The 13,002-nt window shown below is 56.2% G+C and overlaps 1 protein-coding gene across 1 annotated transcript; it reads left to right on the top strand.

Moving 5' to 3' along the window:
* The first annotated feature begins 796 nt into the window (after positions 1–796).
* Positions 797–4,818, top strand: DOK2 (docking protein 2). The gene is made up of 5 exons (XM_082656785.1): positions 797–920; positions 1,928–2,209; positions 2,442–2,520; positions 3,414–3,598; positions 4,095–4,818. Exons 1-5 carry the CDS (start codon positions 858–860, stop codon positions 4,722–4,724), a joined length of 1,239 nt encoding a protein of 412 aa, XP_082512911.1. The 5' UTR covers positions 797–857; the 3' UTR covers positions 4,725–4,818.
* Positions 4,819–13,002: the final 8,184 nt, after the last annotated feature.

Below are 13,002 nucleotides of genomic sequence, written 5' to 3'. Positions count from 1 at the left end.
ACTGTGAAGCACTTTTGATCATTGTAAAGCTTTTTTTAAAAAAAATATAAGAATTGCTACTGTAACTTAAAAAGCTAACCTTCAGATGGAACTCCAGTGTCTTTATAAAGCTCTCAAAGGCTGGAAAGAAGGTGAACTCCGACAGTTGAGATGTGCTCAGGGAGCATAGCATGTTTCAGTGTGGGAATGTTCATGTTTCTAGAAGCTCAAGGAGGTGGTGTAAGTGTGTGTCATTGTGGGGGACAGGGAGTGCTCCCCACAGACTGAAACTGTTGCAGTGGAGTGTGTGAAAGTGGCGAGGCTCATGTGTCCAGTGTGTGTGAGTGTGGCTCAGCTCCTACTGAGTTGAGAGACCTGGGTTCTGGTTTGGTGGCCTTGAACCCATCCCTCAGACCTTCCTGAGCCTGTCTCCTCATTTTTAAATGACAGACTTGGGCTGATTGATTTCTAAGTTCTCTCCTAGCTCTGTCACGCTAATAAGCATCCAGCTTGAGCATGGGGGGCCTTTGGCTGCTGGTTTTACTGTCGAATTTCATTTCTGGGTCTCTGTACCTGAGTTGCTGCTCACCAAAGCGCTGGAGTTTGGCTTTTTGGAAATTCTCTCTTCCTCACTGAAAACGCAGGAGGCTTGAGCGTGAAACTCACTCATCAAAAAGAAAACACACACACACATACACACAGAGCAAGAAACCACAGGGCTTATCAGCCTGTCGTCATCGAGCAGACGAGAATAGTGCAGAACTCTAGGCAGAGAGGAAATGAACTTGAGAGAAGGGGGAACATAGAGCAGAGAGGAGAGAAAGAGGGCGGGAGTGGAAGCAGAGAGCTGAAGCTCAGGGGCCCAGGATGGTGGGAAGATGGAGGATGTGGTGGTGAAGCAGGGCTTCCTGTACCTTCAGCAGCAGCAGACTTTTGGGAAGGTAGGAAGAGCACGGCTGGGCTGGGGCTGAGCCGAGGGGCTGGGGGGCTGCTAGAGACTTCCCTGGGGAGGAGAGGAGGCCCTGGAATGTTCCCAAACCCTTATGGGATGGTGGAGACTGTGCCATCTACCACATTGGGCCCAGAGTACAAGCTTGGGAGGGCTCTTGCCTTAGCAGCTGTTGCCTCTGCGAGCTGGCTCCAAACTGTGCTCTTTGCTGACAGCCATTGCCCGGGAGGAGGGGGAAAAAGAGGCTCTGACTCTGCTTTTCTTGCCTTTCTTGTTCTGTGGTGACGTCTTCTCACCGGGACACCCTGGGAGGGAATGGAAGGCACAGTGGAGGGGATACTTCAGGGTTGCCGTGGAGGTTCCTTCCTCCTCTCCTGCCCCAGTGGGGTACGTTTGGCTGCTACTGGACTTGAACTGGGGTCTCTGGGAGCCAGGGCCCCATTGTGCCCAAACTCCTTTTCCTTCTTTGGCCTCCTTGAATGAGGACGTCTTCCTTCCCTCAGCGGACACACCCCGGGGTTCCTCTCTCTGTCTCTTTCATGGCCTAACTTGTCAGAGGATGAGGCGGGAAGGTTCAGGAGGGTCAGCTGAGGTTCCGGGGGACAGGGCCTTCTATGGGGCCTCACAGAGAATGAGAAGCGTGCTCCCCAGTCTGGGCCCTTGGGCTGCCCTCCTCAGCCCTCTGGGCTCCGGGACTCGCAGGTTTTCTGCCTCTTGACTTGGATCCCCTGGGTTGGGCCTGCCCGGCCTCCCTGCAGTCGCCTCCATGGGGCTCACTCCTGTGCCTTTCTTGCCTTTGGCTTCCTCTCTGCTGTCATTGTAGGCCTCTTATTGGATTGCTTGGGGTGCATCTCCAATGCTTTCTAACTCCTAAGGCCTCTGTTAGGCTCTCTGCCTCCTTGGGTCTCCCCCGACCTTCACCTCTGTCTCCCCCGGGTCCTTCTCTCCCCGCTGGGCACCATCTCTCCATCTCCCCACCTGCTACGCATCTGGGGGCAGAAATGGCGCCGGTTCGGGGCGGCGCTGTACGGAGGGTCGGGCTGCGCCCTGGCCCGGCTGGAGCTCCAGGAGGGCCCGGAGAAGCCTCGCCGGGGAGAGGCCCCCCGGAAGATCATCCGCCTCAGTGACTGCCTGCGGGTGGCTGAGGCCGGAGGGGAGGTCAGCAGCCCCCGGGATGCCAGCACCTTCTTCCTGGAGACTACGGAGCGCCTGTACGCGCTGGCGGCCCCCACTGCAGAGCGGGGTGACTGGATACAGGCCATCTGCCTCCTGGCCTTCCCCGTGAGTCACCCAGGGCTGTAGAAAGGGCACGGGACACTGGATGCTTGCCATGGGCAGATGTCGTGAGAGCCAAGGTCAGGATGCTGGAGGTGGTTCCTTGGTGGGGGTGAGGAATCCCAGTTCAGAATAAAGACAGGGCAGTAGGCTGAGTGTGTTTTGAAAGAAAGCTTGCGGTGGCCAGTGGTGGGCTTGGGATTGGCGATGGTGGTGAGTCTTTGGCCTTCCCCGCCAGGGCCAGAGGAAGGAGCTGAAGGGGAAGGGCGGCCGGCCCCGCATGGAGGAGAATGAATTGTACAGCAGTGCGACCACAGGTGAGGGCCCTGCCTTTGCTCCCCGGGTGCTCTCTCCAGGGCGTGGTGGGGAGGAGGTGAGGGCTGGCCGGCTGCCGGCTCAGTCTTCCTGCCTTGTGGCTGCCCCCGGCCCCGGCCAGCCCCCTTATCAGTCTCTCCGAATCGCTGCTTCCGGCACAGCCCAAGGTCGTGGAGGCTGGCCTGCCTGAAATGTCAGCCCTGCACCCTTGGCCCACTCCCTCTTGTGCAGGCCCTGCTGGTGGGAAAGGGCCCGGCTGAGGGGTCCAGGTGAAGGTGGGGCTCTTGAACTCTCCCTTGTTGGCACCCGAGCGATTGTCTGTGAAAAGAATGGTTTTCTTTCTGTGGATTTGAGCTGTCCTGCGGCAAGGGAGCTTTTTGCTGACCAGGCAAGGCCCCTCCTGCTCTCTGTCTAGCCCTCGGGGTGGGCGCGTGGGGAGAGCAGGTGGACATGGGGGGGGACATCCAGGCTCCACCTCTCGGAGGGCACCTGATGGCATGGGCAGGGGCTGGGTAGGCTGAGAGCTGGGAGGGCAGGGTCAGCTGCATCTGCAGCTGCGACAGTCGGGACTGGGGAGGCAGCTGGCTTGGGGAGAGAGATGAGATGGAGATAAGGCTGTGGCTCTGGTGAGAGGGGCAGGAAGGATGTGGGTACGGGGTCGGGGTGCGTGTGGCTAGGGCATGATGCCTCCTGAGGGAGGGCTGGAGGTTCCTGGCATTTTAGGGAGTCTGACCTGGCGCAGGGCAGCTCGGCATTCAGGATGCAGGCTGCAGGGTCATGGGGCCGTGGGTAATACTTTTTCTGGAGACCCGGCATGCTATGTAAAGCAGGGCAGAGTCGAGACAGGTCGGCTGCTTCCCATGAACTGCCTCCTTGTCTACCCTCTTCTCCCCAGGGGCCCCCTGCAAGGAGTTTGCTGTGACTGTGAGACCCACAGAAGCCAGTGAGAGGTGCCGACTCTGGGGATCCTACACCCTCTGGGCCGGGGAGAGTGCCCTGGAGCTGTGGGGCGGCCCTCAGTTGGGCACCCAGCTGTATGAATGGCCCTACAGGTTCCTGCGGCGCTTTGGGCGGGACAAGGTGAGTGGGGGGGGGGGGGCTGCCGCGGGCAGGTGAGAGGAAGGATGAGCGGTGAGAGAAAAGAGAGCGTCAGGGAGAGGGCGAAGGGGCCCTCAAAGGAAGAGAGAATGGAGGAGGAAGAAACGACGAAATAAAGGCTGGCAGAAGAGAAACAGCACAGCCCAGGGGCTGGAGGAGAGAACCACGGCAGGGAGAAATGGTGGTCGAGGTGGGGGAGAAGGAAAGGAGAGGAAGAGGTGGGGAGAGGTGGGAGGGTGGAGAGTGGCTGGCGTGGTGGAGGATGAACTCTGCATCGAGCTTCATACTCGATGGATGGGAGGAAGAAGGAGAAAAGATGAGAGAGGGCTTTGCTTGTAAGCAAAAGCATGGCGGGAGGGAAGTGGAAGCAGCTTGGGGAGAGGCTGGGGGGACAGGCTTGTGGTTGGGAGCTGGGTCCGGGAGTGGCAAGCAGCCCCGCCCAGTGGCCTGCGAGTCATCGGCTTTCTTCTCCACCCAGGCAACCTTTTCCTTTGAGGCAGGCCGGCGCTGCCTCTCAGGGGAGGGCAACTTTGAGTTTGAAACCCGGCAAGGCAATGAGATCTTCCTGGCCTTGGAAGAGGCCATCGCTGCCCAGAAGAACGCCTCCCCTCCTGGGCCCCCGACCCAGCCAGTCCCCAACCCTGCGGCGCTGCCCCGGCCGGAGAGTCCCTACTCCCGACCCCACGACTCACTCCCACCACTATCGCCCACCACCGTCAGGGTTCCTGCCCCCCGGCTGCAGCGGGGCCCAGAGGGGGAGTACGCGGTGCCCTTCGATGCAGTGGTACAGAACCCGCGGAAGAGCTTGAGGGGCATCCTGGCCGTCCCTCCCCAGGCCCCGGCCGACCCTCTGTACGAGAGCATCGAGGAGCACCCGCCCTCCCGACACGACCACATATATGATGAGCCTGAGGGGGTGGCCGCCCTGTCCCTGTATGACAGCCCACAGGAGATCCGGGGTGAGGCCTGGAGGGGGCAAGCCGCAGCTGACAGGGACCCCAGCGGCCTCCAGCATGTCTACCCAGCGGGACAGGACTTTGCTGCCTCTGGCTGGCCACAGGGGACTGAGTATGACAATGTCATGGTACTTAAGAAAGGCCCAAAGTGATGGAGGGTGGAGGAGATGCGGACTCCGTCAGCTGCCAGGGCTGAAGTGGTCCTGTGCCTGCTGGGCCGGGCTTAGAGGCTGGTGAGAAGGCGGGGGGCGGGGGGGGGGCAGGCGGGCCTCCCTTCTAGCTTCTGCGGCGACTCCTCCTGGCCACCGCATCCCAGGAACCTCCCTCCGCTCCTTCCAGAACCCTAGTCTTGGCCGCCTTAGTCTGGCCTGAGGAGTTGTCCCTCCCAGGGCCAGCTGGGTGAGTCACCATCCCAAAGCAGGAAGAGTACCCTGAAGAGACCCACACTTCTCCTACCCCTTTTCCACTTCCTCTTCCCCCCACCCCCCACCAGCCTAAATGGAACCTCCAGATTTAGGGCAGAGGACAAAAGGATGTCAGCAAGTGGCCCTGGCTCCTTGGCTCATGCAGGCCACCTGCCTGCTGGTGTCCCCTTCAGGGGACAGCCGTGGCTCCGGGCAGCCTGGAGGATGGCTGCAGCTTCCTGCAGGTTTTGGACTTCTCTGTGGCATAAACGTTTCTGAAATATTTCTGTGCGGCATGAGTGTATGAGGCGGGGATGGGACAGGCACAGCCCTGCTGGGGGTGAATGCTTCAACCAGCCACCACTGACACCTCCTCTCCCAGCAGCAAAGTCCTCTCTGGGCCTAAGCTCCATCCCAAGCGTCACCTACCCACAGAGGTAGAAGTCTGTGCAAGTCAGGGCGCCCCAGGAAAGATCTTCAAGCATCTCTAACCATTTGCTGGGGTAGGGTCAACACCAGAAAAATAGCGGGGAAGCTGTGTGTGTGTGTGTGTGTGTGTGTGTGTGTGTGTGTGTGTGTGTGTGTGAGTAAACCTGGACTGGAAGATAGGCAAGAGTTGAGCCTCTTCAGCGTTAGAAATGGAACTACTCCCACTCAATCCCTTGCCTTCCTGAGACTTGCCCTCTTCGTCTGTAAACTGAGGGAGTTCCTCCATGTAGGCACTGAGAACCCTTCCTGCTCTGAACTTCCCCATTGGCCCTTGTATCCCATTTCCCCACAGGCAGGCTCTGTGCTGTCTCCTCTCATCAAAACCCGCTTCCATGGAAAGGGATGTCAGTATGTTTCTGCTACAGGCCAACTCAGCCAATATTATGGGGCACTGCGTGTAAGGCCTGCCCTGGCCTCACGATGCTTACAGTCTAGAGGAGGCTGAGATGAGGGCACACATGTCTATCACAAAAGGTGGACATAAGTGCCACAAGATGTGAATCAAGGCCTTGGGGATCAAGGGACATAGCTGTTTGTTGGGGGACCAAGAAAGTTTTCATATCGAAGGTGGCATTTAAGGTGGACCTTCAAGGGTGGGAAGCAATGTGAAAAGAGCATCCCAGGTAGAAGAACGTGAATGGAGGCATAGGGGGAGGTACGCATACACTCAGGAAAGAGTTCTACATTAAGAATGGAGGGGACATGGGACAATCTAGTTGGGAAGGCAGATCCTAACCGTGATGTGGAGGAATTTGTACCTAATTAAAGGGGAAGGAGGAATGACAAAGTCTTTTTTTTTTAACTTTTTTATTATGGAAAATTTGAAACATACACAAAAGCGGAAGGAGTAGTGTAATCAATGCCCATGAATCCATCAGTTAGCTTCAAGAATTATCAACACATGGCCAATCTTACTGACAAGGCTTTTGAGCAGGGCGTTGTGTAGAGCTGTGTGTTAGGTCAATAACCCCGACAACCCTTGGAAAATGGTCTGGGGGCAGAGTGAGCTTCATTGGGAGGGGAAATGCAGAAAGGCTGGGGATTCAAATGCCATTGCAGAGATGGGGCCTGCAGATCTTAGATTCACATTGGATGTGGAACACAGAGAAATAGGGTTTCGGGAGAGATTCAGTTCTGGGGAAGAAGGTGAGCTTAGTTTCTGATTGAGGCTAAGATGGCCTTACTCTATCCTGCTAGAGGAGTCTCCGCAGCAGCTGGAAAGGGGCTCTGGAGCCGGGGAGGGAAACAAGATAGAGACCTGTGGGCTTCCCAGCCTCCCACGTGGGGTGTGATCGAGTATTATGTCACACCATGCCTTTGCTCCTTATTAAAGGAATTTGAGGCAATGGGTGAGCAGGCTGGAGACAGAGGGAGAAGCCTTCCAGGAGCCCTGACTCTTGTCTGTGCCAAAGGACTATTCCGGTTGCCACCACCCCACCCAATCCCAGCTTCAGAATACACTGGAGGCAGGCAGGCCTAATGCCTCTAAGGGGTTCAGTAGTTCCCCTCTCCAGGTGGGAGTTGGGGAGCTCTTAGGCAGGGATGCTCCCTCATTTCCTTCAGAGCACTTGAGGCAGACATCCCAGCGCATCCCAGCAGGGGGCAGTGTTAGCCTGTGGAAAAGGCCACTGGGGGCTTAGCTGCTGCCAGGCGTGGGGGCTTGGACCCGAAGGAGGGAACTTCAGGATTTACCGCCCAAAAGAATGCGGGATCATTGGAAGAATCTGCATTTCAGGGCTTGTCCCTTCAGAACCTCAGAATCCCGCTTGGAGGACTGTGGAGCCTGCCTCCGAGAGGTGTGGGACCCTCAGCTGAAAATTGCTCCTCTCCTGGCCTCTCTCCTCCCTGCTGGGATCCGAGGAATTCGGAGCTTTTCCTTCTGAAGCTAGATTTGCTCGAAAGGGAAAGTGGTAGATTGGGGCCCTGGGGAAAGGTGGGGAGGGCTGGTGGGGGCAGGGGAAGGGAGGGTTTGGGGAAGTGGGAGGGGCCATGAGAGTCCTGAGAATGCTGACCAAGCCCGCAGGGTCCCTCTCAGAAGATGTGACCGGGCGGGCGGGTCTTCCTGCAGAGAGCTGGGTCAGCCCATCCTCAATGGCACCGTCGCCTCGGACATGTGCATCATTCCTTAGTTCCCTCCCTGGGCCAGTCCCTCCCCCCACGTGCGTGGAGCCTGCGCGCCCAGTGGCTATACAGAAATGGATTCATGCAGGCGTGAGCCTCAGCCATGAATCTCCGCAAACAGAAACACAGAGATGAAGCCCTTCTTACAGTGTTTCTCTGGCAGCCTGCTGTCAAGGGGCAAATTCATACAGGAGAAAGCAGATTGGTCTCGAAGGGGAGGGGGCAATGTAAGACCAAGAGACAGCTCCACCAAGAAAGGGTCTCCTGGCTCCAGGTCTGCTACCTGGCAGCTCTCGATACCACGAGATCCTCTGCCGTGACCAGGGCACTTAGGGACTGCTTTTATTTGCTAATTATTATGCAGAGGTGACATCAGGGCAGATAAGAATGGCATCATGACTGGTGCCCAGCACAGAGATGCGTACACAGATTGGTGTAACTGTGTGTTCACACACACAAGCATGCTATACCATTCTTCATGTTTCTTTTTTTCCCTCTCTGCCTCCCCTCGTATAACATTTTCTTTCTTCCAGAGCATAGCAGTGGTGTGGTGTGGGTGTGTGTATGTTCATGTGTGTGCATCTTGGCCCCTGGTCCATCCCATAAGCTTGCTCCCAGGCTGTGGTGGGGGCGGCCAGGCCCCCCTGGTGAATTCCCACCTTGGAGCTTCAGAATAAACCACGACCCAGGTTGTCTGGGCCTCTCTGCTCACTCAGACTCCTCCCCGATGGCTGCGCATAGGCTGTCGCTGCCACCACCTTTCGGCCGTGATGCTAACCAGCCCCCTGCCTCCCGCCTCGTGGGCGCTGATTCAATTAGCCAAGGTGCCCGCCTCCTGCCAGAGCCCTTTATAAAATCAGCAGGAGCAGCTGGAGATCTCAGGGAGGGTGCGGCTGGGAAGCGAGCAGGGAGGTCAGTGAGCTGGGAGGGGGAGGGGGAGGAATGAGGGGGTCTGGGAAGGGGTGTCTGATCTGATTAGGCATCAGGTTGGCTTCCCCCTGGCGGGCGGGGCTGTACATCACTGACCTGCTTCGCTCCTTAGCTCCCAGGCCCACCTGACACTGGCCAGCATGGAGCAGGGCCCGTCTATCTCCAGGCTCTGGCCAGGCCTGCCTCTTTCCTCCTTGCTCCCTCCCACCTCCAGAGCCCTCTTCTTTTTTTTCCCCTCCATCACAAGTATTTATTTTATTATTATTATTTTTTTAACATCTTTATTGGAGTATAATTGCTTTACAATGGTGTGTTAGTTTCTGCTTTGTAACAAAATGAATCAGTTATACATATACATATGTTCCCATATCTCTTCCCTCTTGCGTCTCCCTCCCTCCCACCCTCCCTATCCCACCCCTCTAGGTGGTCACAAATCACCGAGCTGACCTCCCTGTGCCATGCGGCTGCTTCCCACTAGCTATCTATTTTACGTTTGGTAGTGTATATCTGTCCATGCCACTCTCTCACTTTGTCACAGCTTACCCTTCCCCCTCCCCATGTCCTCAAGTCCATGCTCTGGTAGGTCTGTGTCTTTATTCCCGTCTTACCCCTAGGTTCTTCATGACCTTTTTTTTTTTTTTCTTAGATTCCATATATGTGTGTTAGCATATGGTATTTGTTTTTCTCTTTCTGACTTACTTCACTCTGTATGACAGACTCTAGGTCCATCCACCTCACTACAAATAACTCAATTTCGTTTTCTTTTATGACAGAGCCTTCTTCTTGACACCAGCTCCCGGATCCCTGGGCCAGAGGTGGCTGGTGGGTTCAGGAAGGGTCTGAGGGATTTGTTGGGGAGCTGGAGTCCCAGAGCTGGGTTAAGTAATTCTGGGACTTGCAGCCCAGGACCGTCTCAGGCTTGTCCTTTCAGGTGTCTGATCAGAAAGGGCTAGGCGCTGCCTGAGGTGTGCCTGAGGGGGCAACAGCATTTGGGTAATAATAGTGTTCTTGAATTTGTACAGCTTTCCCTTACTTATAAAGCGCTCCGGGGGCAGCTGAGTAGAGTTGGTTAGGCGCACACACACATTCAAATTCTGGCTCTGCTCCTTGCTAACTGTGTGTCTTTGGGTATCTGCTCTGTGCCTCTGTTTCCACATCTGTAAAATGGAGATAATATGTTTCTCAGAGGCTTGCTGTGAAGACTGAGTGAATGAATGAATGCATAGCTCCTAGAACGGTGCCTGGACCACAGAGCTCCGTGTTACCCACGACTGCCCTTTACCTCCCAGGGGTTCCGCCAGGTGGGCAGGCAGAGATGTCTGTCTCATAAGCCAGGGGATGGAGGCCCAGAGAAGCAGAGTCCTTTCGCTTTGGGGTGAACTCAGGCTTTGTGGAAATGGGAGGACCTGGTTGGGATTCTTATAAGAAGGAAGAAAACCAGATGACCATTTGAGGAGAGGGGAAGGGAGCAACGTCAAAGACCTTTCAGCCCCCGACTGGGTGACTCCTGGCCGGCAGACTCTGTACACCTAGGCAGAGTGGGGCTAGCCTGCACTTTCCCAAGCCCAGAAATGGGAGAGCTTGGGAGGGAAGCTGCTTCCTAGACTAGAAGGCCTTTGGCCTGAGGAAAGGCCAGAGAGCAGAAGCCACAGGGGAGATTGCCTCCTTTCATCTGAGCTGCTGCATCCCCTCATGGTCTGGCAGCTGGCACGTCTGGGCGTGGGGGCAGGTTTCTGCCAGAAAGGAGCACCTGGGGGTCCAGTTGTCAAGGCCTGCCAACGGGTGCGATCACATACCCCCCGGGGGCTGCTGCCCTGCAGCAGCAGCTGGAGGCTGGGCAGGAAGGAGGTTTACCGTCTCTCCGCTAGACTGCGAATGTGCTAAGGGTGGGATTTGTTCTTAACCTAATTCATCCTTGTACCCCTAGCACTTAACGCACTGCTGGGCACAAGGTAGGCACGGATAACTATTTCAGGATGGAAAGAATAAATGAAGCCCACTTTACTTGCGGTGGGGTGGACACAGGTGATTTGTGGAGCCCTGTGGGGATTCCACATCCAGAAACATTTCCCCCATCGGCTCCAGGAATCCCATCTTCAGCATTTTGGTCCAACCCCACCCTCCCCCCCCCCACCCAACCTCTCCCAGCAGCCCTCTTTTATTTGTTTATTTTTATGGAAATTTTATTTTTCATTTTTATTTTATTTTAAAATTTATTTATTTTGACCACGCCATGTGGCTTGCAGGATCTCAGATCCCTGACCAGGGATTGAACCCGGCCACATGGCAGTGAAAGACCCAAAGCCCAGAATCCTAACCACTAGGCCACCAGGGAACTCCCCAGGTCTCTCTTTTTTTTTTTTGCGGAACGCGGGCCTCTCACTGTTGTGGCCTCTCCTGTTGTGGAGCACAGGCTCCGGACGCGCAGGCTTAGCGGCCATGGCCCACGGGCCCAGCCGCTCCGCGGCACGCAGGATCCTCCCGGACCGGGGCTCGAACCCGTGTCCCCTGCATCAGCAGGTGGACTCCCAACCACCGTGCCACCAGGGAAGACCCCCCAGGTCTCTTTTAAAATGCAAATGTCCTGGGGCAGGGCATCCCCGGAACCACTAACAATCCTTGGGAGAGGGAGTGTGAAAGGAGCTGTCTTGGGACTGGAGGCAGGAGGTCCCTGTGGTGGCAGGAAGGAGGGCTGAAGGAGAGAGGCCCTGATCGGGTCTGGAGGCATGGTTGGTTGGTGCCGCGCCTCTGGTGAAGCCGGAAACCTGGCAGCCAGGCCTGTAGGTGCAGGAGGTGCAGGCAGGCCCTCGGCATGGGATGCACTTCTTGGCAGACCAAACTCTTAGCAGAACTGTGAATTGGCAGGTTTCCCCCTGTTGATGCCCGCCTGTCTTCCTGTGCCCCTTTCCATGCCACATCACAGCCCTGCTCCTCCACAGCCGGGGCCCTGGGTGCCCTGGGTGCCGAGAAACCCCTCTACCCTAACACTTCAAGGAGCAGAATGTCTGAGCCAGAAAGAGGCCTTAGCAATCCTCTCGCCTGAGTCCTTATCTTCCACTTAAAGAAACTGAGGCCAAGTTGAGTTTTAAATCCCTCTCAGATGTATTTACATTTTATTAGAATTTGTTTACCGTTGTGCTTAATCCGCAGGAACAAACCGTTGATGTTGACACTGGCGACATCCACAGGGAGATCATTTGTAGCCTTTTAGGTAGATGGGGGAGGGACAAAGGGGAGGGGACTCTGGATTCCCCTACTTCACTATCTCTGAGCAAAGCTTTCTTCCCTTCTCCAAAGTCACCACTGGCAAGTCCCCAAGCAAATGCCCTGAGCCAGAGGCCCAGGTTAATTAAGGGTAGCTTAGACCAAGGCTGTTCATTTTCTGCTGGTTACCTCCCTGGTCCGTATGGGAAGGGATGCTATGTGGTCCTATTCCCTTTCTAGTTTCCTCCAGTAACTATACTCCACCCCTCCCCCACCCCCCACCCCCAACTCGCTCACCCACGTTATCCTTGACCCTGATCCTCAGGGGCAGCTTTCCTGCCCAGACAACTCCAAAGCAGGGTACAGCAGCCAGCTCCTGGCTCCCAGGCTCCTGTTTCCACCTATAGACAGGAAGCACTTGGTCCATGAGTATGAGGTGAGGGCAGGGGAGAGGCTGATGGAGAGAAGACGGAGGATGGAGAGGAAGATGGGTTGGGTGGGAAGGTGTGGATAAGAGAAGGAAAGGACTGAGATGGTGACTGGGTGGGGAAGCAGAGGTTCCAGTGGGATGGGAGGAGTCAGGATGGAGGAGTTATCTAGGGCAGCTTCCGGGAGAGCAACTGGGATAAGACCACCCTGCCTGCTCACAGAGGAAGGAGAAGTATCAAGAGGTTGCAGCTTTTGGGCTTCCCTGGTGGCACAGTTGTTAAGAATCTGCCTGCCAATGCAGGGGACATGGGTTCGAGCCCTGGTCCAGGGAGATCCCACATGCTGCAGAGCAACTAAGCCCCTGCACCACAACTACTGAGCCTGCGCTCTAGAGCCCGCAAGCCACAACTACTGAGCCCACGTGCCACAACTACTGAAGCCCGCACGCCTAGAGCCCGTGCTCTGCAACAAGAGAAGCCACCGCAATGAGAAGCCCGCACACCCAGCGAAGAGTAGCCCCCGTTCGACGCAACTAAAGAAATCCCGCGTGCAGCAACGAAGACCCAACGCAACCAAAATAAATAAATAAATAAAATAAATTTATAAAAAAAGAAGTTACAGCTTTTGAAAGCAGAGTGGTTGGTGAAGCCAGGTTCCCGCGCTGCTGGGAGGCCTGAGAGGTTGGTTTGTCCAAAGCTGGGGTTACGCCTGAGAACCAGTGAGAAAAGCCCTGGTTCTCTCCAGGACTGTTGGCTGAGAAGGAGTGGGAACCTGGCTGGCTCTGGACAGCAGGGAGGTGGTGCTGGGGCAGGGGTTGAGGGGGTCAGGGGAGCACGGCCAGGCAAGATGGGCT

This window comes from Grampus griseus (assembly GCF_964374135.1).
Source record: "Grampus griseus genome assembly, chromosome: 6".
NCBI lineage: Eukaryota > Metazoa > Chordata > Mammalia > Artiodactyla > Delphinidae > Grampus > Grampus griseus.
The sequence above is the reverse complement of the archived record's forward strand: the minus strand, read 5'-3'. Positions and strand labels throughout refer to the sequence as shown.